The sequence below is a fragment of the Leuresthes tenuis genome, unplaced genomic scaffold (genome assembly GCF_036924035.1).
Source record: "Leuresthes tenuis unplaced genomic scaffold, fLeuTen1.0.hap1 SCAF_16, whole genome shotgun sequence".
NCBI lineage: Eukaryota > Metazoa > Chordata > Actinopteri > Atheriniformes > Atherinopsidae > Leuresthes > Leuresthes tenuis.
Window position 1 is genome coordinate 25052462 of NW_027325370.1, and position 24142 is coordinate 25076603.

Here is a 24142-nt window from a genome sequence, read left to right on the forward strand (position 1 = left end):
GGTATGTGCCAAGCTTTTGATTCATATAGCAAAGACCTAATGGCCCTTTACTGATGACCAACAATGTATCCATTCAAGGTGAAGCTAGTCAACATGCTGAAGTCACTGAGACTAATAACGCAGAATGTCAATGTCATGCTTCCAGAGAAATCTTATCTTAAGAATTCTTCCATCTCCATTGATTTTAACTCTTCCATGACAGAGGTTTGTCTAAGAAACGGCTAAACCTTCTGTGTAAATCAAGGAGGAAAAAAAACACCCTTATACAAAAAGTGACACCTTACAATGTCAGTCCAAAAATAATAGCTTTTTTTTCTTTTTTTTTTACACATCTTTTACACATCTTTTAAATAAAACAGCTGAAAGTTCCAGTTTAGGTGTAACCACTATAAAATAACAAAATATATATTATTTAGTTCCATTAACATACTACTTACAGTAGGATTTAAAAAAAAAAAGAAAAAGAAAAAGAAAGCAAATCCGTCCAAGGACATTTTCACTGATATTAAGATTTAAAAAAATGTGAAGAATAATTTAAGTTGAAAGAATTCCTGATTGAGTCAGATTTAAATTTCAGTCTAAAATTTGTTGACATAATTCCTGACACAGTTGAGTGTCAGCAGCGGTGGTTCTGAGGTCATTTAGGGATTTCTGGAGTGTGGCTATGAGACTTTGGCAGGGAGGGCTCTTTCGACGGTGTATACCCAGAGGGTACAGAGGTGAAAAAAAGGTGTGGATCCTGGTATATTGGAGGGAGGTGAGTAGATTTGGTGGGCTGTGGATCGGCTGACTGCGACTGCTTGGAGGGCGTCGCTGGCCTCCGGAACTCTGGCACTTCAGTTTTGGCCACCCCTTGGATGTTGTCTCCCTGCAGTCTTGCACAGGGGGTTAAGGTGGAGTCGGGCCTGGCAGGGGAGGAAAAGGAGAGTCTGCCTGAGGTGGGGCTGAGATCATTGGGCTGCTGCTCCTCCTTTGTGTCCATGTCCTCTGAATGGTACTGTTTGAGGCGGATATGCCAGGCGAGGCTGCAGACAGCAGACACCGTCTTGAACTGATGGATGACGTTTCTTGGGATGAAGTAAATGTCATCGTCACATAGCTGTGCACGGATATAACGAATGCCTTCCCTCCTCAGCTGGTTAAGCTTAGCATCATCCACCCACTGGACACACTGCACAAAGACACATATTGTAATATCTTTACAAAACTTGTGGTAATAAAAACATTGAAATATAATATGTATGAAAACTGCACTTCTCACCTGAGAGACAGGGGGCTCATACAGATCCAGCTGCAGCCTGTGGACCACATCATTAAAGTCCCCAGCATCAAAACAAACCACATCTTTGGTTATCCGAGGCCGGTTATCCCTACAAGAGATTTAATTGAATAGGTTACATCATATTACTAAGTTAAGATGCGATTTAAGCAGACTATTTATCAGAGTGCAGTGTGCATCTTTGCATGCTAAAAGGTCCCTACCATTCTCCAAAGTGCACCGCCTTCAGTACACCCACAGCAGCTGTGCTCTGCCAGTCAAAACTCTGGCCTACGTGATCAGCATGGGCCTTAGTCCGGTCCTCGAACAGAACCTCTCGAGGCTCACTGGCTCTTGGGAGGTAGTGCAGATTTTTTATCTCATTCATAGACCTGGACAAACGGGGGAAGAACAACCAGATAAGATGTTGTAATTGATGGACACTTTACTTATCAATAGTGAATTTTACAGCATAATTCCATTGTTTCCCCGTAATATTTCACTCACTGTTGTATGAAACAGGAAATACACCCTAAGGAATTATGTATCAGGGACATTATGAAGAAAAAAAACAAAAAAACATCTGCACCTTAAAAATTCTAGAAACACAACCTCAAATGAATAACCCCACATGACGTAACACACTGCGACACATCACACAGTTTCTCACGATGATGATTCAGATCATTGATCTCTTAAGGACACACCTTAATTTGCTGCCCTAACATTTGACGAGAATTCTTTGGTACGCAGAGGAATTCACATCTTGCGTACATTGTGTTCATATCACACATCGGAATGCTCCAGAGGTGTTCTCACTATCTGATCAGTTAATCAGTTACATTTGAGTAGCAGCACCAGGCTGCTACTTCCCCTCTGAGCTACTATGGAAGCAGAGAAAGTGAACTTAGATTTTCACACACCGTTTCTGCATTTTGGCTTAGTTTCTGTAAAATAAATAATGACACTGTAATATATTATGTGCTGTTTCTCATCTGAGGTAATATTTACCTCATTATAAGACCAGGTAAGAACCAGATTTTTTTCTTTTGTTCTTTTCTTTGTTACTGTGTCTTGTAACAAAAAAAAACCCTTTGAATTGAAAAACGGTGTGCTTTCTGTTTCACATGCCTGCATGCATTTCTTTATAATGGAGCTGTTTTTAAAGATTTCCTTCATACATGAGGGTATACCTGCGCCGTTTGAATGGAGACTTGGGCATGTCAGCAGTGGGGATCATTTGTTCTCCTGGTCGCACCCACATGATGGGCCCATCATCACTCTGGGAGCGACAGTCGAGCTTCAGACTGGAGAGATCTCCCCAAGGCAGGGTCATCTATGGTTGCACGCACAGAGACGGATATTACACTGAACATATCATTTGACATGCACAATTTTCCAACATAGTATGAACCCTGTCAGACTGGATACATCTGTGACAAAACACTGTTCATTCTGTACAAAAACTGCCATCAAAAGTCCAACATAATGAAAAGATGTTATGATGGAGTGATGCACTTTTCAGTGAGCTTTCTGTACGTTCAGTGTGATTCTGGCCTGAGGAATCAAAGTAATATGCACAGATCATACATTAGACCACAAGTATTCGGACATCCATCCATCCATCTTCTATACCGTCAATCCGTTAATCGGGTAGCGGGGGGGCTGGAGCCTATCCCAGCAGTCATCGGGCGAAAGGCGGGGTACACCCTGGACAGGTCGCCAGTCCGTATTCAGACATTTACTTGTTTATCTTTTGTTAGTCAACATCAACACTGAAATGTGATGAATTGTCTCCCTCTTCTGGCCTATAACACTAACTACACAGACACAGATAACACAGCTGATGTCCTCCCTTCTGAATGCCTTAATGTGTTCGACAGATTTATCTGGAGCGTCACAGTTTGTAGGATTCTCCATCACACCTCAAGTCCCAGCAGGACACTCCTGGTATGTTGCTGCTTTTGAGTCCTTCTTCAACTCTGCACGGCCACTTCTTGTGCTGAAACACTGGATTTTTAACTGGATTTACCTGCCACTGATGGACTCAGTCAGTACTGGTTATGGTTGTTGGATATTCATTTGTGCATTTATTTATTTTGTATGCCCCTGCATTCTTCCTGGCGCTTCAGTAGGCATTAAGGAAAATAAACAAGCATGTTGGGGGAAACCCGGCAGCCAGTTGCTCGGGTGCATGCTTCGGTGGATGCGTCGAATGTTGTTGACAACTGCTGCTTGCCCTCTTTTACTTATTTTGTGTTACTTAGTGTGTGTGCAGCATTAAAATAATTGTTATTATGATACAAATGAGTCATAAGAAAGGTATACAACTAACAGAACAACTACCACTCATAGCTTGTATTCTTTGAGGCTTTACTGCTACGAAACACAATGCCTTTTCTTTCTTTCTTTCTTTTTTTTTTTGGAATAACAGAAAGGTTTGTAACTTTGGTTTAATGATAATTTAATGAAACATCGAATATCTAACATTGAAATTTGTGCAATTACACATTTTCATCCATCCGTTTCCAATAAGCATTTAGTTTGGACCCTATGTGCTGAATGAGCAACATTCCCAAAAATGTCCTCTTTACACATTTAGCTTAAATGTGTATGAAAAAAAGATCACTCTGGTTATGTGCACAACTAAGTCAGGTCATGGTTAGAGGTCGACCAGGAGAAACTTTAGAAAACTCGATTTTATGCAATTTTGGTCTGGGGCCAATGTGTTTACATCAATTTTAAAAGTTTGGTTTTGGTGGGGTTCCCTCAATGGTCATGTAAACAAGCTCAATCAGAAAAAAAATAAATAAATCAGAAAATATTATCTGGACCGTGCTTATAGTTCGACTCCCCAACATCTTGTTGCTGCTGCGGTGTGGTCGAGCACTCAAAGCAGAGTTGGGGCATTGCTAAGATTATAAACTGAAAAAGGAAAAATAATTGTCCTCAGACCTTTAGAAATGGCGACTCTTCCAGCATGTCCAGGAACTCGGGGAAATAGTCTCCAACTTCCTCGTCCACGGCTCCCACCAAGCTGATCTGCCTCATGGGTCCGGCTCGGTACGTTCCTGAGCAGTAAGACCTGTTCACCTGGGACAGAAGACACCTTAAACACATGCTACACTCTGAATCAGGAACTAAACAATAAACTTAAACTACACATTGATTTTCCTCAAATAATGTTTAAAAAAAAAAAAGAAGCATCATGAAGGGTGTTTATTGTGCTCAACGACTGCTTTGTGTGGTCATTTCTCATCCTTTTTTAATGGGTTAGTGATGACAGCCAGAGGTAAAATTAGCCCTCTAACACCATTTGATTATTTTCTATGTCAAAAGGTAAAACTGCGTTCTATGTTGAGCCTGATGGATCCCTTTCCTCTAAATAAAATCCCTCTTGCCCATCACCTGCCAGCAAGCATGGCCTCGATTATACAAGCATGGGAAAATCCATGCACAGTGACAATCGTGGATTTCTCATATGCTTGTGTGTGTTTCACAGAAATGCTGCAGAAAACAGCCTATGAGTCATACCACTGAATTTATTGCACGAAAGCTCGCAGCTAACAAGGTGCCCAGACCTGTGGAGAAAATAAGCTGCCCTGCAGTCAAAGGCTTCAACATCCCAGTTCGTGAACACTACTATGCACACAGCACATGTTCCTATCCAAAGTGCAAGTTCGCACTCGTCAGCAATGAAGTGATGTGACCAAATGCTGTCCACTACCTAAATGCTCTAGTTTGTTAGTCTGCTTTCAAAGCGCTCATTTCTGCTGTGACTTGTGACTTGTGATCAAAACTAAGACTTTCACTGCATGAACAGAACATCTGACTGAGTCCTTCTCCTCCCTGCAGTCTTTATGAAGCAGTCCCTAAGAGGGACAACTTGGAACCAGCAGTTTTCCAGCTGCCAAATCGACAGGCAATTTCTGGATTTGTTGTTGCTGCACTCTGGGGCAGTGTTTCGCTTGGCGTCTTTTCTCGGGTCAGCAGTGTGCCTTTGCCACGTACCTGAGAGTGAAAGTTGCCAATCGTGGTAGTCTCGATGTCTTTCTTGCCCAGTATCTCCACCTTGACTGGCGTGTTGGGGAAGTTAAAGGCAAAGTAGTCCAGGAAGTCGGGCAGGTATGTAGCTGCCCCATGCACCACCGTCAAGGCGTAGGCGGCCGCACCTCTGGGCTTCTCAGCGAAGGCCAACTCCAGGAACTCCCGGGCAAAGCACTCCAACTCGGCAGGGCTGAGGCAGGCCAACTCATCAGCATAGGCGTGCAGAACCAACCCCCCACCGTTGGTTTGCTTTTCCTCGTGTATGAAGCGCCCATACCTGGTACCTGTCTGGAGGCAGGCACTGCGGATGGAGTGGTCCTGATGGGAGAGAAAGGGAATGTGGCCCATTTTGAGAGCACAGAGGTAGGGCGGGTGGGTATCTAGAGTGTCTCTGCGGGAATGGCGACTGCTTTCCTTCTTTATGATGCCAGGCAGCGAGGCATCATGGTGGATGGGTGTCGTGAGAGGAACTCCAAGCCCTGCACATTCAGTCTGCACCGCTTTGTTGTGAGTGTGTCGAACCTTTCTGGCTCTGTGATCATCCTCATGGTGCTTCCTTTTCTTCTTTTTCTTTTTGAGGAGGTACTCCTCCAGTGTCAGAGACTTTCCATTCTCTTTGTGGGGCCTCGGCTCTACAAGTGCACAGACAGTTACAAGTTAGGGAACCAGGGCACACGCAGAGGGAGTGGGATATTTTGATGTATCTGATGGCTATGGTGAAACCATAATGCATCAAAGGAGAAATTATTATTCATTAATAGGCACACACGGCTTTATTATATAGGGGTTTACAAATATATCTCCTGCCATTAGACCATCAGTCCAGAAAATTAAAGCATCTTATATCTGTAATCCCACATGATGGCCCCTGTTCACTCCTAAATATATTGTACACTCAGTTAAGATCATTTCCATGCAAACATGACAGTACAACTCACCCTTCTTAAGTTCTGCGTGTTTCACATTTGCCTCTGAGTTTTCCTTCTTCAGCTTCAGCGTCACATCTCTGTCCCTGTGCTTGTCTTTGACTTCCTGCGGCTTGGCCTTCACCACTTTGAGGGGCGTGAAAGTGAAGAGCGCAGGTGGCTGGGAGGGCACCGCCGCCTTCTTCTGTGGGGGGAAAGTCGGCTGCAGGCTCTGCTTGGTGCCGTTGGTGAGGCCGTGACTGTGCTGCTGGTGGCGCAGGTACAGAACGTGTTTATCCGTGGTGAAGTTGTGGGCTTTGGGGTTCTGCTGCAGCTGATGCGGCTGGTGCATCTGGTGCTCAGCATGTCGGTGGATGTGTTGGTGATGGAGCCTCACTTTCTTCGCTTCTTTCTCACACCTCTCCCGTTTGTCCGCCGGCGGCGAAACGTTCCTTTTCTTCTTCTTTTTCTTATCTTTGATGAATCTTTCAAAGCTGTCCCTCATCCTTTCATCTTTTACTTTCGCACGGAGCAAGTCCACTTGAGCTGCCATCTTTGCACGTACGGTACATTTAAAGGACTCTGGGCTGTTTTTGCGCATGTCCGCGACAACCTGTAGTCCTCCTGCGGCGAATTTGTAGTTTGCAGCTCCGTTGTACGCATGCGCACACATTGCACAATGGGGAATGTAGTTTACAGTTGTTGTGCAGCGACTTGGGACTTGTAGTTTAAACTGTAGTGAGTGCGTGCGGCTCCGCACGCACTCATCTGCGCTCAGCTGACGTAATGGTTAATTTTATCAGTCAAGAGAGGGAGTGCAAGAGGGATATTGCTCATGTATCTCTCAGGAAAGTAACCAATTACCGTGGGTGGGAAACAAGCAAATGACTGGCAATAACTATACAAGCTAAAAAAGGATGATATTTAAATGATTGAAAAAATAGATAATATTGTCAAATTCAGATATACAAAAGCTGACAGAAAAAATACCACAAAATTTCATTCATAACAAAACAGAAAACACAAAATGATGCAAAACACAAGATTTCACCAAACAATGACAAAACTGAACAAACCACAACTTTTACAACACAAAAAGTAACAATAACCAACCAATCTGGTTTGTAACAAATATGGTTTGTGCTTTTATTATTATTGTCTTGTGAAATGCTGTTTTTCACTCGTGTTTTGTGAAATGTCAAGTTTTCCATTTTGCAAAATGAATCCAGCGAATGAAGCTCAATTCCTGCGATAAAAGATGAAACATAAGAGAAGAAAACAACGACTCAGTCCTGTTTAATCAGTAAACCTTTATTTCTCAGTGCATGAACATTAGGCCATTACCAAATTATTTCTTTTCACCCATTATGTCATTTCCTCTCTGTTCCCTTAAAAAAATAATGAAACGATTTACAGAGATTGTTCTTTTCTGCATGAAGGCAAATTTTTATACAGGTGCTGTACAATTTATAAACATTTACATCTACTGTGATGTCAAAACTATGACTTTATCTTTAAATATGTTGGAGCATTGCAAGGCCACCCTATCATACATGGGAATGACATGGACAGTAAATAATAGTGGCCCAACATATCAACAATAAGTTGGACTAGTAAATGAATAAGTGGTCACAAAAAACAATATATGCATGTGTTACTTCTTCATATCCTTGAGCGGGCTGGAAAAAATTAAGCTATGAGCTGTGTGAAGCACCAGATGTCTCTGTAGTCCACAGTAGAACCATTGTAATGCTACATTTTGTCTTCAGAGCAGGGCACAGCTGATTGATGTGAAGGTTTCCATCTTTTTTTGTTTATTATTGTTTTTTTAGTTTTTTTTTTTAATGAGACTTAAATCCCACTTTGATGAAAAATGTAGCATAATTTCAATCAGACTTCCAAGGAAGCAGCACAGCCGCTTTCCTGTTTTCCACCGGAAAAAGGAGCAGCCTTGCTCCATGTGTGGAAACTTTGCTGCATTCTTTGGGTGGGAGGTTCGGTTTTGTTAATGAGGCAAATGTGACAACAATTCCAAGCAAAACGACCCTTAAACCTACACATCATGGGTCACATACGAGACAAAAACGCAAGTCATGGGTTCCCAAAAAACGACTCGCTTTCGTGGCTACGTTAGTGATTAAAATACATATAGCTCTTGAAGTTTGAAGGAAATTGGAGGCGGAGTTTTTTTTTGTGTGTAAATCAGGCTCTTTTCATTCAATCTAAATTATGTGTCAGTATATGAGCGATCACTGTTGAACAACACACGTTTAAGATTAGGTATGGTCAACGCAAGCCAATATCTAAATTACACTGGCCCACCATCATCCAGCTTGTATACATACACAGTGTAACAGTAAACAACATGATGACTCAGGCTGTTCACACACCATGAAAAACAATGTACGGTCTGTAGATGTTATTGTGGAATTGTTCTAAATGGCGATGCGTATCTACACGCTCCGCTTTCACATCCAAAGTGAAATGCCTCGGCATGGACATGTGTACTGACGGTTTTGGTTCACTAAAATTTCAATAAATTACATTATGGTTTATCATTATAACACATATAACAAACATTAGAACTATAACCACAAGTATCTGGTCTGCTCATTGATGCATATAAAGCCCAAGGGCACTCTTTCCACCCAAATGGGATTCACGTCTTCAGATGCACACGGGTCCTCAAAAAAAACATTAAATGACTTCTAAGACACAGTTTTGCACCCCAGCAGTCTCACTATTCCTTCAACCAGTCGTGACAATTACAGTGATTCAATCTTACTTGGTATAAAAACTGTGTGAGTGCATGAACGTGCCTTTAAACCTTCAAAGTGACAAAGCAGGATCCTTCACCTGGCTGGGTAGAGGTGTCGAGCACTTCATCCAATCGGCCGACGAACTGTTTCACAGTGAGCGCTATCAGGAGCAGCTTTGTTACAACCAGAGTCTCTGATTGGCACAAAAAGACTTCCAAACAAACCAGAAAAATCACACTCAAATCCCATCTGTTACACACGCACACACACACACACACGGCGACGCATTATTGTACAGTATAAATACTCATGTAGGTACATGTCAGGTCAGAGGTCAGCAGCTTGATGCAAACTGTCTGAGGCAAACTGGGTGAAAAACAAAAAACAAAAAAAAAGATCAATGAGAAGCTATGCTGCTGGTTACACAGTGATCCGCTATATCTGAAATGTCTACAAAAACATCCTTCTGGTCTCCGTGTCCACTTCTTAGAGGCTCTGCTTTGAATCTTCACAGTCCTGGAGGGATTTCAGACGTCTGCATACGCTGTGTCCACATGGGACTGGACCTTGGCAGAACTGGGAACTTTCCATGGGCCAGGGGTGATGGGAGCCTTCTTGCTGGTGGTAGTCCCATTGCAGTTGGGGTCCTGGATGCTACTGCTGGAATCTCTAGGATCCTTTCTGTTTACTTCTTCAGGTGGCGCCTGGTACTTGCTTCTTTGGCCCAGCGTGCCAGTGTCAGCATCCGACCCTGCCCTCTCGCTGTGGGATTTTTGAGGTGCTGCCTCTTTCTCTGCCCTCTTTCCCTTTCTGTGGCGCTCGCCCGTCCCCCAGCTTTTGTCTCCACCTTCTGTAGCCCCCTCCTGCCAGTAAGTGACATCCTCTCCCTTGTATCTCCAGTCCTTCATTTCACCAGTGGAAACACTGGGCTGTTGGCCAGCCGGGCGCCTGGGGCTGTGAGGTTCTTCGAGATTCTTTGACGTCAAAGCAGGGTCGTGCTCCCTCTTGGAGCCCTTCCTTGGACTAGAAGAGTGGTGGTCTCTCGGCCCTTGGGCTGGTCTCTCCTTGCTCACATCTTCCAGGGATCCACCATGGCCTCGCTCTGTTTTTCGTAGACTCTGGGACCGCTCTGCATGATCCGTCCAACCTTCAGTGACTCTTTTGGGACTGCCAGACTTTGGGTCACTTCTTCCTGTCTTTCTGCTATGGGCGTTGGGGCTGGTAGTGCGCTTATGGTTGAGGTGAGCTGGCTGCTGTCCTCTTGACCTGTGAGCCTGCCTGCCATGGTCTTGCCTAGCACCAGGGGATCCAGCCATCCTGCGGTCTCCACCGGAGAGTTCATCAGGGGCAAATGTTTTGGTGGAAGATGGGGACCGTTCCGAGGTAGAGAGGGAGACAGAGGATGGAGACGCTAGAGGTGACTGATCATCGGATGCAGAGAGTCTGGGAAAGCTTGTCGCTGGAATCGTCACTTTGTCTTTTGAACCTAAGGAACAAACAACCGAAAGTAAGACAAAGATTCTAGCTGAACATAAACCTACTGCAGGAATTCAAAGAAAAATCTGAGGCTAAAATATCCCTTACATGCAATGTTTGTCATATTCAACAAAAAATAAGGCTATTTACAGCAAATATATCATGCAGCAGAGGCACACTGCCCTCACACATAGTGTGTTTTCTGCAATAAACCTTTTGTAATTTTCTTCTAAATATTTGCTTGGCTTTCCGATATGCATCAGCTGACAACACAGCTGAAGGGGTGCCAGAGTTCATCGAGCGCTGATGTTTCAATTTTCCCCTGAGCTGATAAGAACTGCACAGCTGTGTTCAGAGCAGATATATGCAGAGGAAAAATCAGAGAGAGAAAAAAGAGTGATGGACTTAGCGGGAATGAGCTGAAATTAGCTTTTTTTGATTTCTAGGAGCAGCAACTCATAGAAATTCATTTTAGTTTGGCCTTAGGAACTAAAATGCTTGATGTCAGTGAATGCGCACTGATCCTTTTACCACTTGGCACTTCCTGATTAATATCTGATGATGGACTTTTCTCCAGTTCTCCACCTTCATTAACGTTAAGAATGAGATGTGTGTTCAGTGGCATCCCAAATTCTGCAATACCCTCGCAGGGCTCTGTAGCCTCCATGTGCTCCTGCTAGGGATGGGAATTTAGCTATTCCGGTTCCATTATCGATATCGCTTATCGATTTGGTTCCTTATTGGTTCTCTTATCGATTCTCATCCAGTTATATTGTACAAAAATATAACTCTATATATCTAACTCTGCCTCACTCTTGCAGTCCTCATCAACTAAATGTTAATATCAGATGGAAATTATTCATACAGTATGTCGCTAACATTATTACAACAAGACTGACATCTCTCAACCTGCCCTGCGAGAGTTGCCGCCATCGCTTAGCAACGTGTCAAAGACTTTACATTCGTGCAAAATAATTGCATGCTGTGTGGTCACATGTTTGAGCATGTTGGAGGTATTTCCCCCCTTTGATGTGATCAAAGCTCTACACGTGTTGCAACTGGCCCTAGTATTGTCCTTTTTGGTGAAATATAACCAAACTTTTGATCACTTCTGCCTCGCCGCCATGTTGGAAACATTCTGAGCCAAAATACGAAGTGTGCAAAATAATGTCATTGTGCAAATGTGTCAGACGTTAGCAGAACCTATAAATGGGATTGTTAGGCAGGCGGATTAATGATTCCACGGAATCTAACTACTGGGAGCTCGTTCTCGATTCCCATCCCTAGCTCCTGCAGGTCTGTTTGTTCTTCTAGGACTCACTGCTTTAAATCAGCCCTCCAAACAAGTGACTGCTAACTGTACAAGCCCAAATCAGAAAAAGGTGGGATGATGCGGGAAATGCCCGCATGCAGTGTGAATAAACAGGCAGTAGGAACCCAAGATATTTCAGGTATTGTCATGGCATCTTAATTTCATTTGTTGATATACATCCATTTCAACACATTTGTCAAAAAAATTTTTTGACGTCAACAGGTTATTATAACCATGATTTCGTACAAAACCAGCATCAATGAAAGGCTGACTCTTTGAGGAGCAAAGAGTGGCAGAGGATATCCAGTTGGCCAACAAGTGTGGAAAAAAATCATTGAAATGTTTAAAAAACTCAAAGAAAGACCGGAGAGGATTTACATATTTTTCCTATGCAGAGCAATATATCGTTAACTGATTTAATCCTTTGGACAGCGCTGAATTAAGAACTGCCACTCATCAGTAGATTAGTTAACAACATAGGTAAAGGATTAGTGTGGGAAACCTTTATTAAGCTCTGCAATACATTCAGAAATGCCACTTAAAATGTTACTGCATTTTCCTTATCCCATCTTTTTCTGATTTGTGTTTGTAAATTGGTGGTGACTGAGTCACAAATAACTATCTCAGACTAATCAAGTAAGGGGACGGAGTAAAAGATGGACAACACTAAAATTGGGGAGATGAATCACTCTGAAAAGAGAGGTCAAAGGCAAAAGTACAAGGAGGAGTACAAGGTTTACCAAGGTTATTAGGGACAGACCAAGAAAAGCAGTGAGGCCTTTAGTGATGCTCTGGTTTCATGTAGAAGCACAGGGTGGAAGAAGAGTTCAGACCTATAGGAGGAAGAGATAAATAGGTAGAAATAGACAGCCGTGCTGGTGCAGAGAACAGAGAAAGCAAAGGAGATAAACAGCACAAGAGGCAGATCAGGATAGAATTAGTCAAACAGAACGAGAGAAGTGTCAAGAGAGAAGCTTGCAACTCATGCATGAGAATAAAGAAACTCAGCACCCTGCTATCAAGCAAATCCATACAAAAGCTCCCTACATATGTGTGCGGTTTATATGCTGTTGGACAGATTTTCTATGCAGGTGGTTCTCAGTAGTGACTCACTGTGATCCGGGACCAAGCCCTGACCAGGTCGGAGCAGCAGATGAACTTTACTGCCTCCTGCTTGGATCAGTTCAATCGCCCGGGTGTGTGTGATGCCCTGCGTGGCCTCGCCGTTGATCTCCACGATCTGATCTCCAACCTGCGATGCAGATGCAGTCCATTTGTATCATTCACAAGCAGGACGTAGCAAATACTTCAAGAAATGCGGAGAAGGAGTCACAGACTGAGGTCAAAGAGATCTGTGCATGCGTGAAATAGATCGCTGGCCATTTAGTTACTCTGACTAACAGCTCAATTTACACAAAACTTTTAGAAACAGCTCCTGTCAATGTTATACTTCACAAGACTTAACATTCCAAAAGGCTCCAAAATGACTGAAACTGACCAAAACCAAACATAAAGAACGTGCTAATATGAATGTTGGTGGGTGTAATCGTCTTGATTTTGTCCGAGGGTCCTCAAACACAAACGCTAAGATCCTCTGAGTAAGACCTTGGGTTAATAAAGAGGTAAGAGACAGAGGAGTGACATTACTCACATGTATCCTGCCGTCTTTTAGGGCAGGCCCGTCCTCAGCCAGCCGCAGGATGTACAGACCCATGTTGTACTCTTTCCCTCCTCTCAGACTGAAGCCGAAGCCCCGCTGACTGCGCTCCAGCTCCACCACAAAGCAGCCCTGTTGTTTACAGACAAAAAAAGATGCATGACGCAAAATCATTCCCAGGCTGCAGATGAATATGGTAAACCGGTTAGCACGGCTGATAAAAATCAAAAATGCTCCACATGGAAAATAAATGTTTTGAAGAAAATATACAAGTCAGTTACTTTGGGAATGGACCAAATTCTTACAGTAATACCACTTTGGACCGCAAAAAGGGATGTGGGTCACTGTGGTTCAACCTGGCCATTCAATTGGACCACTGTCCTTGTCCCGGTAAATATGCACGGGTGGGAAACTGAGTTACTGACTGAAGTATGTTCAGCACTGCAGTGCTGTGGACTGTGTGAGAAATCATTCCGAACATTCTGCAACTTCCAACTTTCTCTGTGTGAGTTCACTGTGTGTGAAAGTTTAGCTGACATCAATGTGTAGATGTTACCTTTAATTTACTGGTGTGAATGGTGATTTTGTGGTTATATACACGAGATGAGCAACAGTCTCAAAGTGCTTTAAATGACTGTGAGTTGACACACAGTCCTAAAGGGCTATTTTTTGGGTTTAGGATGACTACGTTCAAACACTCCAAAGATTTACTTTATTTGCACGATAATTTAGTATAAAGAGATAGCATTTAGTTTTTTTACGTATGCAACTACATAACAAAATGAAAAATAAATTAATCTTGAACCTTGACAAGGAAAAAGCCCTCTTGTGGTGATGAATTTTTGAAGATCAAAGCCACAAAATCCACCTTTAAGATGTTTTACAGTTTTTTTTTATGCCAGCTCAGAATGGCTACATTCCAAACTTGATTTACTTAAACCTTAGACTTTAAACATAAGACTTTTGCTTTGACCTCACCTGCTTGGGGTCCAGCGCGATGAGTGTTCCCATCTCACTCGGTGAGACGGAGTTCTTCCCCTCAGAGTCATCGTTCCTACCACAGAGAGAATAACAAACACATTAAGATGCAGCACGCGATGGACCCACAAAATTGTGCTTTATTACGACTCTGCTGACACAAGAATACAATGAGATGAAAAACACTAATGAGGTTCCAACAGTTACAATATAAAAGTGTCATCTTAACATATCAAAAAAAGATAACACTTCTCTCTGGTCTGTGGTTGGTCTGAAAGTGAGTGAACCTGTCCATAAAAATAACCTTACTTACCTTACATTTCACAAAACATTTTCAGCCAGACTCCTACAAGCCTTGGTAGAAGGCAACTAGACTCTTTGGTTCTTCCAACCCTAATCCAAGAGTTTATCCTGATTCTAACTCATTAGTTGAGAGTTACAAGCATGTTGGCTCTTTTGGAGGTAATTAACACCTTGAGAGTTACTGAGATCCCCTGTCAGTTCTTCTATTCACTCCATCATTGGGGATGTAGGACTTTAATGTAGATTGTGGGGAGTTCTTCCATCAGAATTCTTCCTACAGCTTGGGAAAATATTGCAATTAGTGGCCAGTGTTGCTACATTTTCCACTTTCATCAAATTTACAACAAATATGTATTCAGCCTCAGCTCTTATTGAAATAACTCTAACTTCGATAGATTGAGTGGATGCATTTGACTGATTCTACATCCATAAACCTTTCAATTATAAAATCAAACTGTATGTATTCTCACTGCCAAACTGCTTGAATAAATGTAGAACCTGCAGTTACAGTAAAAACCGTGGACATTCACTCAATGGCTCCTGATGAATTATTAAAGGTTCAGGTGGTGTACTCATAGCTCTAAAAATAAACAGGTCAGGTTGCTCCATGCCTCCAGTTAAAATCAGTCTTATGCCATTATTAAGAGAGTAATGAACTGTAAGGGCCAAGTCTTTGAGCCTTTAGATGGAGCGCTGGTCCAGACCACCTGTCTTAACACCCTTAAAACTCTAAGGATACCACAACAGGGCCTTTATCACATCATCAGAGCATCAAACTGAGAGAGGAAAAACGGGACTAGAAATACTGTATTCTGTATTCTGAAAAGTAGTTTTCAAGAATCAAAAGAAAAAAAGGTTTACAGATGCTCTGTAGAGACCAAGAATAGAGAACAGAGGATAGATTCTTATTCTTTTCCCCCCTCTGCTGTTTCCAGTGTGATCAACGCATTGCCACGCCTTCAATACAGCAGCAGAGGCCTCTCTCTGTTGGTTTTATTGTACAACACACACAGAGAAACAGATTTAAATCCTTCAAAGAGTCGTGTTGCTTTTCCATTTCAGTGACAGATAACAGGGGCATGCTTTAATGCTTCGCAGAGCTCATTACAATGCCATTGTGGGAACTTAGCTGTGCCGACGCGCTGTCTAAAGAGGAATTCTTAGCAGCTCCAGCATGGAGAGGAGTTTACACTTTTCATGCTGCCAAGTCGATGGCCACCGCTCATATCTAAGTCTGAGCTGACCCAAGGCGTGTGCCATGATTAAATGGAGAGGGAGAAGTGTGCCGCTGAGGAATGGTCCGGGAGCTGAGCGTGGAGAGGAGGAACACATGCTGATAGGAAGTGAAACGCAGCTGTGGTGAAAATGCAGCTGCTGACATGGATTAAAGAGTCTGACAGGTAATCTTGTTTAGGAAGAAAGATCAAAGAGACAGGAAGGCTCTCACTTCATCTATCCCCTGTTATTTGCCTCTCCATCCAAAGAGTGACCAGAAGGGAGGTTTGGCTTAGGTCGAGGTTTTTTTTGGATAACAAGGTTTCTTAAAGTCACAAGAGATGGTAATGGGCACATTGCAGCGCAGAACTGGGGGTGCCCTCTGAGGACTGGGGCTGATTGATGATTTCAAGTGCAGAACTTAAATAAGCCCGTCGCAGGAATAGGTTTGGTGAAAATGTCTCAAACAGAATATATAATTTGTTAGATATTTTAAGCAGGACTTTTTCTTTCAGCCTCCTAAGAATGGAAAATATCTTGATTGTTAGTTCGGGCACTTGGCATCCCTTGTAAAAACCCATTAGATGAGCAGCATAAGTGCTTTTTTTCATGGATTTTATTCCCATTTTGTGCATTTTTATCCATTCTGCTTGCAAAAGGTTTGTAATTCTGGGAGATTCTTGAGCTGTTTTGCATGTCCTGTTCTTTGAAGGTCTGTTCGCTGATTTCTGGGGGACAGTGAAGGCCTTCACCTCTTCTTATTGCAGTAAGCTGCCCCACTTCTTGAGGCAGCTTACTGCAGAGCTCACATTTTGAGATGCGTTTAGGATCATCATTGTGCTCTCGCATCAATCCTCTTGTAACCCCTCAGTTTTTCTACAGAAAAACGTGTGATGTTTGCTTTCAGAATTTGTTACTCTTCCCTCCACCGTTGAAATGTTCTCTGCACCACAGCCACGACTAATAACCCCTCTGGTTAACAGAGTTAGATAGATGCTTTTGTTTCTCTTTTAAATTGTGGCAGAAATAGCCCATGGGACTTGTTTCTAAAACGCATCAGGCTCGTTTAGTTATCAATTTGCAAACACAGTGCGCTAAACCTCCCCGAAGGTCTATTAGAGTCAAACAGAAATTTTAATTAGACTTTTGATGATTTACAACACGCAGTTGTCCTGAAAGATTTTCTTGTTTTTTCCAAACCTTGAACTATTCTTCTTAACCGCGACGCAAACACCATTTTCATAGTCCTTAATAAATAACTGGCAGATTAAATCACACTGTTTTCTTGTCAAAGCCTTCTCCTGCTTTATGGACATGAGTTATTTTAAGTTTTAGAGAGCTTGGCAGCTGTTTAGAGGAGTCCCTGGCTGTTGATTTTTCAGAAACCTTGATAAAGCTTTGAAATTTGCATCGTCTGGCTGTAGATTTAAGAAGCTAATTAGAGTATAAGGCTTTGGGACAAGTAATCTAAGAGCTCCAGTATCCTGAGGTGTCTAAATGTTTGCATGCTGCTGTCTTTCCCTTCAAGATTGCACTTAAGAAAAGAAAATACATTAATATTGTCTTAGATGTTAAAAGGAATGTTTAATCTATGACTATATACCTTTTGGAGTTTATATCCAAAGCACTTAAAGATTCACAGTGTAAGAAATGAAAACAAGCATCCGCATTTTTGCACACAACTCCAAAGTATGTATAAACTTGTTTACCTGTCTGGATAGCTTGGAGGCTGTTGTCCTACAGCTCTATGTTGGGCTGAAGGGCTCTGCTTGGCTGAGTTTGCTCCAGATGGAGGAGCACTGTCTGTAAGAACAGAGAGCAGTGCGTCAACATATCCCCTTAAAATGTTCTCTTTGGTAATCCGCTCGATAGAAATTAAACTTGTGCCACCTACCGTCTTCGGGCACAACAGTGAGGGTGACTGAATTGCCGGCGTCCTTGATGAGCTGAACGATATCGTTGTGTGACAGCTCCATGATGGACCGGCCGTTGACCGCAGAGATGCGGTCGCCCACTTTCATCCGACCAGTACGATCCGTGGGGCTGCCTTCTATAATACGACCAATTTTGTGAGGTATGACTGGAAGAGAGACAAACAGAGAAAAACCCCTGGATGTTCAGCACCATTAATCAGCACTGATAGAATGAGCCCAACAATACGGTATGAGAGACGAACAAGAAACAATCATTGAATGTGTAAAAAAAAAAGAAAAGATGTGTCATATCAGGTACACAGCCTGAGATAGGTGGCGACACGATCTATACTGCATCGTGCCGACTGTTTAACAAAACTAAACCAAAATACACTGGACATCCCAGCAAGTTCACCTCAAGTTCCACCTGTGAAGTCCTCAGAGAAACATCTGAGACTCTATGGGCCTCAGTTGGCTGCTGTTCCTCCGTAATAATTCACACATGCCAGACAGAGCGACACAGCCCCTCACACACATTAAGCCGGCATTGCATAATCAGCCCAATGACAACAGCGTCGTTGGTTAGAGTTGGTTGTGCCATGATGCCCGCTTGCCCTCACACTACCTTCCTTGCCGAATCAGAGGTGAAACAGAGGTGGATCAACTTTGACACTGATGCAGAACAAAGGTCCATCAGTCCTGGCTTGGAAGGCATGAAAAGAGTGAAAAGAGCCTGATGACACGTTATATGCTGTAGTTCATCTAAAGTTGTATTTACCTAATTTGTTGAGGACCAAATGATGACCATACATGACCCAAGTATGACATCACATGAAAAGCTTACTTGATCACCTGAGTATTTTTGTATCATCTTCAGGGGTGCGAATGTTTTTCGTACTCAAGTCTCTATTACAATATTTTCAAATACACTGCAGACCAATGATAAGTCTGAACCTGAACTGGACTAAAATCTTTGGATAAGGGACAATGGAACTACTGCATTCCCATAAACAAGCCAGAACAAGATCTTCAAAAAACCAATAACTGACATTTTTAAATGAAAACACAAGGCCTCTAGGTAGCATGACAGTAAATTAAAATGTTTTTTTTAAACCTTTTTTTGTGACCTTAAAGGATGAAAATAGAGCATTATTATGTATATTTATTTCTAACCTCCAGGTGGGGGCTTGTTTTTTGACGTGAGGATGACGAAACCAAAGCCTTCATTGTCTTTGCGATGCAGAGTGACGTCAAAGCGCTCTGGGCGAGAGGACGGCGCAGGCTGGGTGGCATTTGGCGCCTCAACACGAGGCATCTTAGGAGAGCTGTTTACCAGAGCGGACGCCACCTGCTGGGGCTGCTGGCTGTTCCCCTCCTCTCCACCAGCATCTGAAAAATGACAAAGCACAGAAATACTTGAGATAATGATGAATGGATAATAATGAACTTTTTCTTTCGCCAACAGGGCAATGCATGGTCATCCTGAGCAGACAGCACTACGATTCCCATGTTCCCAAATTTGTTGATAAAATTGTTACGAAATAATGCAAGAACAAGGACTTTATCAAAGATAGTCTTTTTGTTGACTGACAGACCAACCTGTAAGATTCTTTAAAATTAGTTATCCCTCAAACTCTCAATACTGTTGCAGAGGCCCTGTTTTATAAAACTTCAGGGAATCTATTTCTAAACCCCAGCTATGAAAGGATAAACCCTTCAAGATTGATGTTTAATTTCTGCTCAAGCAAACCCAAAGTAATTTCAAAAGTGCTTGTACCCCCTGTGGATTGGCTGTTTTGGTGGGGGTTAACCAGCCTCAGCACAGAAGAGGTGTGTGCTCCAGGAAAAGAAAACGTAGCATATTCTTTTTGTTATGTTTTGAGACATAACTCAATCCCTCCTAACAGTCTTGACCAGTAAACTGGGAGCTGATATCCCATTTATACCCCCCCTTCACATTTAAACATTTCCATCTACTTTTCCGTGATTGAAGCAAATGCACCTCTTCAAAATATTACATTTTCTTTTCAAGGAAATGTCTACACAGCACAGCATCCTTCAAGTCAATTTTGATCAAAACTCATTTATTCAGATTTTTCAGCGAGGAAGTCAACCAGAACAAATTTAAAGGATTACCAAGAAAATCCCACATCAAAGCTTTTTCTCAGAGGTTCTCCTCTAGCATACTGATCTCAGCCAAAGGGGCAAGCCAGCAACTGTGATTAAAGTGCCCTCAGAGGAATGTGAGCTCATTATCTGAAAGCAGACCTACCTGTGTGTGCTAGTTTTCTGCGGACTGTAAGCATGACTTGGCCGTTACGGGCAGCATTGGTCATCAGTTCCAGCACTTGCTTGTGGGATTTGCCCTTGACTGGCACACCATCAATACAAAGTAGCTCATCTCCAGCCCGCAAGCGCCCGTCTTTTTCAGCTGCACCAAGTGGAACGATGGCACCGATGTACACCTGCGGAAGAAAGAGGCCGTAAGAAAACCAAACTAAACGGAGCCACATCAAACACATAGATTGGTTGATGAACCAAACAAAATCTCATAAAGTTTTACATTTTATAAAACAAGATATTTGATTTTTTTTTTCCCTTTAACAAAAATTAAAAGCATGAGCAAATTCAGCCGTCAATGCTGTGACTGGAGATATCCGCTTGGAATGCAGAGCACCAACCAGTCTCAGAAGGACGAGGTCAGTGCGTTTCACATAGAACACCAAAGAAACCAATCATGCATATTTACAGGGTGGGCCTGTGTGGCTATTTTGCATTGCTGTGAGAAACAGATTAAACAAGTTTTTAAATGGGGGTTAACTGCCACTCCTCAGGCAAGCTGGCAAGTTAGCAGCTCGCAACTCGCAGGCACAAGCAGAACTGGGTATGGCAAAGCAAGTGGGCACTAACTGCTCGCCAGTGGGATTGAGCCACTGGTCAAGCAAGGGGCTGCTAGCATCTGGGATTCAGTCACAGTTTGAGCAAGTGGCCACTAGCAGTCAGGACTACACAAGAGCAAACTTAGATGGCTGCTGCACGGGGCTTGATTATCATATTCACAGTTGCTGATGAACTACGGTCTACAGTCATAACCAAAGATTTTCATGGCAAATAGCTGCTACTCACTGGCTGATCTGGCCCCTCTCCTCCCAGGACTCTGAAGCCAAAGCCTGACTCCTGGTTTCTTTTGATGAACACATCCAGATCCTTGGTATTAGGAGCTGCATAGAAGAAAGGAAAGAGAACTAGTCAAAAAGAGCTGAAAGGCTTTAATGAATATAAAAAAAAAAACTTTGAATCAAATGAGTGAAAATGAAGAACTTTATAGATAAGAGGGATGTTCAGCTTATAGTCAATTTTACAAACAGAGCTGAACTATTACAGGATTAGAACTGATAAAGGTAAAAAAAAAAAATAAGATTAGTACATTCAAGATCAGATAAGTTTTAAAACAGAAAATTTCAAGTTCATTGTTCAAATCATTGAGACAGTTGAAGTTAAACATCAATTTAATATCAAAGCAGCGATTTAAAGGCATTATATAACCTGGTAGCTTGCAATGGAAATAAGAAGACAGGAGTTCCACTTACGCTTGCTGTCCAACATGGCTTTGGACTTGAGGTAGAGCTCAGATGCATCTGGCTTGGGTGAAGACGAGCGCATGGTGCTGGGAGTGAAAGGGAGCGTGTTGGGGGCCACATCTGGCTGACTGAGGGTCTCTGTGCTGTTTATCATCTCCTTTCTCTGCTGCTGCTGCGATGTGCCCTGGGAGCTCGGAGGAGGCAGTTGCTGGGGCACAGAATGAGGTGCCTGGTGAAGACCTGGCTGGGATACAGCGTGGGACATGGGAGCAGTGCACTGTGACACAAACAAATGTTAGAAATGCAAGAAATGTTAGATGGATTTCCTCTCCAGGATAACATACCCCAAAATAGTTCATCAACACAGAAAAATGCTGTGTTTAACCAACAAAACAGTATGAGTAAGCCTGTTTCTGTCTCAGTTCTTCTCTATTTTAAAAACGCAGCATGGAGGAGCTGCACAGTGACAAGCTGTTGAACATATCATCGTTGAGCATATCATTTCACACACCCCAACACTGAGGGATGTTAAGTTGCTGTTTGCAAGGAGCCAGCATATTTATCCACATGCACTTCCAGAAATAACAACCTGGCTAATGTGGGCTCCCTGGATAATCCAGCTAACAACAGATACCGTACCACAGCGCAGGCGCCGAGTGGTTCTTGTAGGCAACAAAAAAAAGCTTTTCTTTTTAAAAATCCAGGAGCAGGTTTAGCATCACCGGTTCTTCCTCCACCAGACAAAACAACTGACAAAAATGTGACAAGAATCTCAACTTACTGGTTTTAATGATTTCACAGGAGATGTCTGACCTGAGAACAGAGAGGAGAAAGCAGAGGTTAAATCATTAAATGTGCAATAATGAACAGATAATACTGTGTTCTTTGGACAGTGGCTGCGTTGTTGCTCATTTTCAGTCCAATCCTTGTAGCTAACTTTTCACAAGTTTGTGTTTTATGTTTGCTAAGTCTCTTAACGCTGACCTATGAATCATTCGAACATAAAAATGCACAAAACTGAAGGGATGAACCAAGTTTGTTTACACATAGCAGACAACTTAGCAGAGAACCAATTATAAGTTGTGCCTTTAGGCACTTTGTTACAAGCAGCCTCGTGAAAAGGTACAAATAATTCACATTTTTCTCAGTTGCACTTGCAAAAAAAACAACAACAAATAAATAAATTGTAAAAATATATAGGATAATACAGTTTATAAGACAAGTAATGACTAGTAAGAGGGTTTGTCTAAAAGGGTTCAGGCTGTGTTGAAGAATAAAGGTGGTCGTTCAGAAAATTGACTTTCAAGCTTGTTAGAATTGCACAAACTCTGTTTTTGCCTGATCTATGCTGTATTTCATAGGATGAGTCATACTTTCTTTTCACTCTATTGGCCTTTTGGCCTTTAGTGGTTTCACACTAAATCTCCACCACTAACAATGTGGACTCATTTGTCCACTTTAGTTACACAGTGAAGCTTTGCAACATTTTCTTATTTCAATCCTTCCTGCTTTTTGCTCTCTCCGTCATGATCACAGACTGGAGAATGTGATTCAGAGTATATTTCAGACAGTAGGGGGCACTAGACCCAAATATTAATGGTGTAATTACAGGAGACAGGACACGGGAGTGACTTTAAACCAAGGGGAAAACATGCACCTCTCATGGCCACCTGTTTGCTTGAACTACTGTAAATACTCACTCTGAAGCTTTTCAGACTTTAATCCAAATCAATATAAAAAATTTAAAGCTTAATGAAATAAAACATTTTCATATATTATCAGATAAATGTACCAGAATCCCTGGATCATATCATAATCTAGACTGGAGTGCAGAATGTAACGTTTCTGATGAGGTCAAATCCTCTCTCAAATTTTAATCCAGAGTAGGACCACAACATTTCCTATCATGTTTCTGTCCACAGCTGTCATCGGAAGGGAGTTTTATCTCCTGGCTGGGCGTGCAGCCTAATCTAATTCCAGTCTATGGATGACCTGCGGGAAGCCCTGCAGCACTGCTCCTTTTAGTCCTGAAAAGCTGTGATCTTACTCTCTTTTAAAGCAGTGACACACACATGCTCCAAGCATATGCACGATGTGCATATCAAGCTGATGCAGGAGCGCACACACGCACGCACGCACGCACGTATGCACGCACGCACGTACGTATGCACGCACGCATACACGCACAAGACAAGCCCCCTGAGCTCAGAGCAGAACCCGCTCAGTGCATCAGATATGTGGGCGCAACACTGATCTCTTGATTCAGGGCTTCTGCACTGCAGCAAAGGCAAAAAAATAAAAAAATTAAAGAGGAACAAACTCTTCAAATCCCTGAAAGCATGAAGTATGGAGACAGGCCATGATTACCCACCATGCTCTGCCTCTCCTGCCTTCTCTTCTTCTTTTCTCTTTCTGTCAAGGCAGCAGGTGAATCACCAAAACTGCCATCTTTTCCCCCCATCCCAGCACAGCTCCCCATGTGACTCAGCTCTTCCCTGTTCAGTAAGGTGCATGGTAGATGATGCAGAGTTGGAGTGGACAAAGGCATGAAATTGCTTTATTTAACGTTGGCACAATCAACGTATCCAACCAAGACATAAATCAAACAACCCCACAGTCCTGGCTGTCATTTAGAAATTAAAATATTGTTCTTCAGAGATGAAACCCTATCTTTTCCAAAGATTATATGTTTTTTGACAAAAGGCAAACAACGTTGTTGTCTAACTCCCTATCAGAAA

General features: G+C 42.5%; 2 protein-coding genes across 4 annotated transcripts in view; both read right to left on the reverse strand.

The window, feature by feature from the left end:
* Positions 1 to 489: 489 nt before the first annotated feature.
* On the reverse strand, positions 490 to 6829 carry LOC140272226 (lysine-specific demethylase 9). Of its 2 annotated transcripts, none has more exons than XM_072367593.1 (7): positions 6244 to 6829; positions 5270 to 5937; positions 4214 to 4351; positions 2452 to 2594; positions 1483 to 1650; positions 1262 to 1370; positions 490 to 1171 (listed from the first exon to the last, which is right to left on the reverse strand). In XM_072367593.1, the coding sequence occupies exons 1-7, from the start codon at positions 6809 to 6811 to the stop codon at positions 638 to 640; spliced, it is 2328 nt and encodes a 775-aa protein (XP_072223694.1). In that variant the 5' UTR covers positions 6812 to 6829; the 3' UTR covers positions 490 to 637. The 2 variants fall into 2 exon arrangements, with proteins under 2 accessions (XP_072223694.1, XP_072223695.1); XM_072367594.1 differs by having other exon boundaries at positions 858 to 1067.
* A 671-nt stretch (positions 6830 to 7500) lies between these two features.
* The window catches only part of magi3a (membrane associated guanylate kinase, WW and PDZ domain containing 3a), a 129746-nt gene continuing 113104 nt past the window's right edge, over positions 7501 to 24142 (reverse strand). For both annotated transcript variants that reach the window (XM_072367855.1, XM_072367854.1), the window contains 11 exons: positions 22186 to 22217; positions 21414 to 21681; positions 20950 to 21044; positions 20096 to 20288; positions 18997 to 19212; positions 17805 to 17990; positions 17620 to 17713; positions 14393 to 14468; positions 13409 to 13546; positions 12871 to 13009; positions 7501 to 10455 (listed from right to left, as the gene is read on the reverse strand). In XM_072367855.1, coding sequence (XP_072223956.1) covers positions 9497 to 10455; positions 12871 to 13009; positions 13409 to 13546; positions 14393 to 14468; positions 17620 to 17713; positions 17805 to 17990; positions 18997 to 19212; positions 20096 to 20288; positions 20950 to 21044; positions 21414 to 21681; positions 22186 to 22217 — 2396 coding nt within the window. In that variant the 3' untranslated portion in view covers positions 7501 to 9496. The remainder of the gene's footprint in view (positions 10456 to 12870; positions 13010 to 13408; positions 13547 to 14392; positions 14469 to 17619; positions 17714 to 17804; positions 17991 to 18996; positions 19213 to 20095; positions 20289 to 20949; positions 21045 to 21413; positions 21682 to 22185; positions 22218 to 24142) is intronic.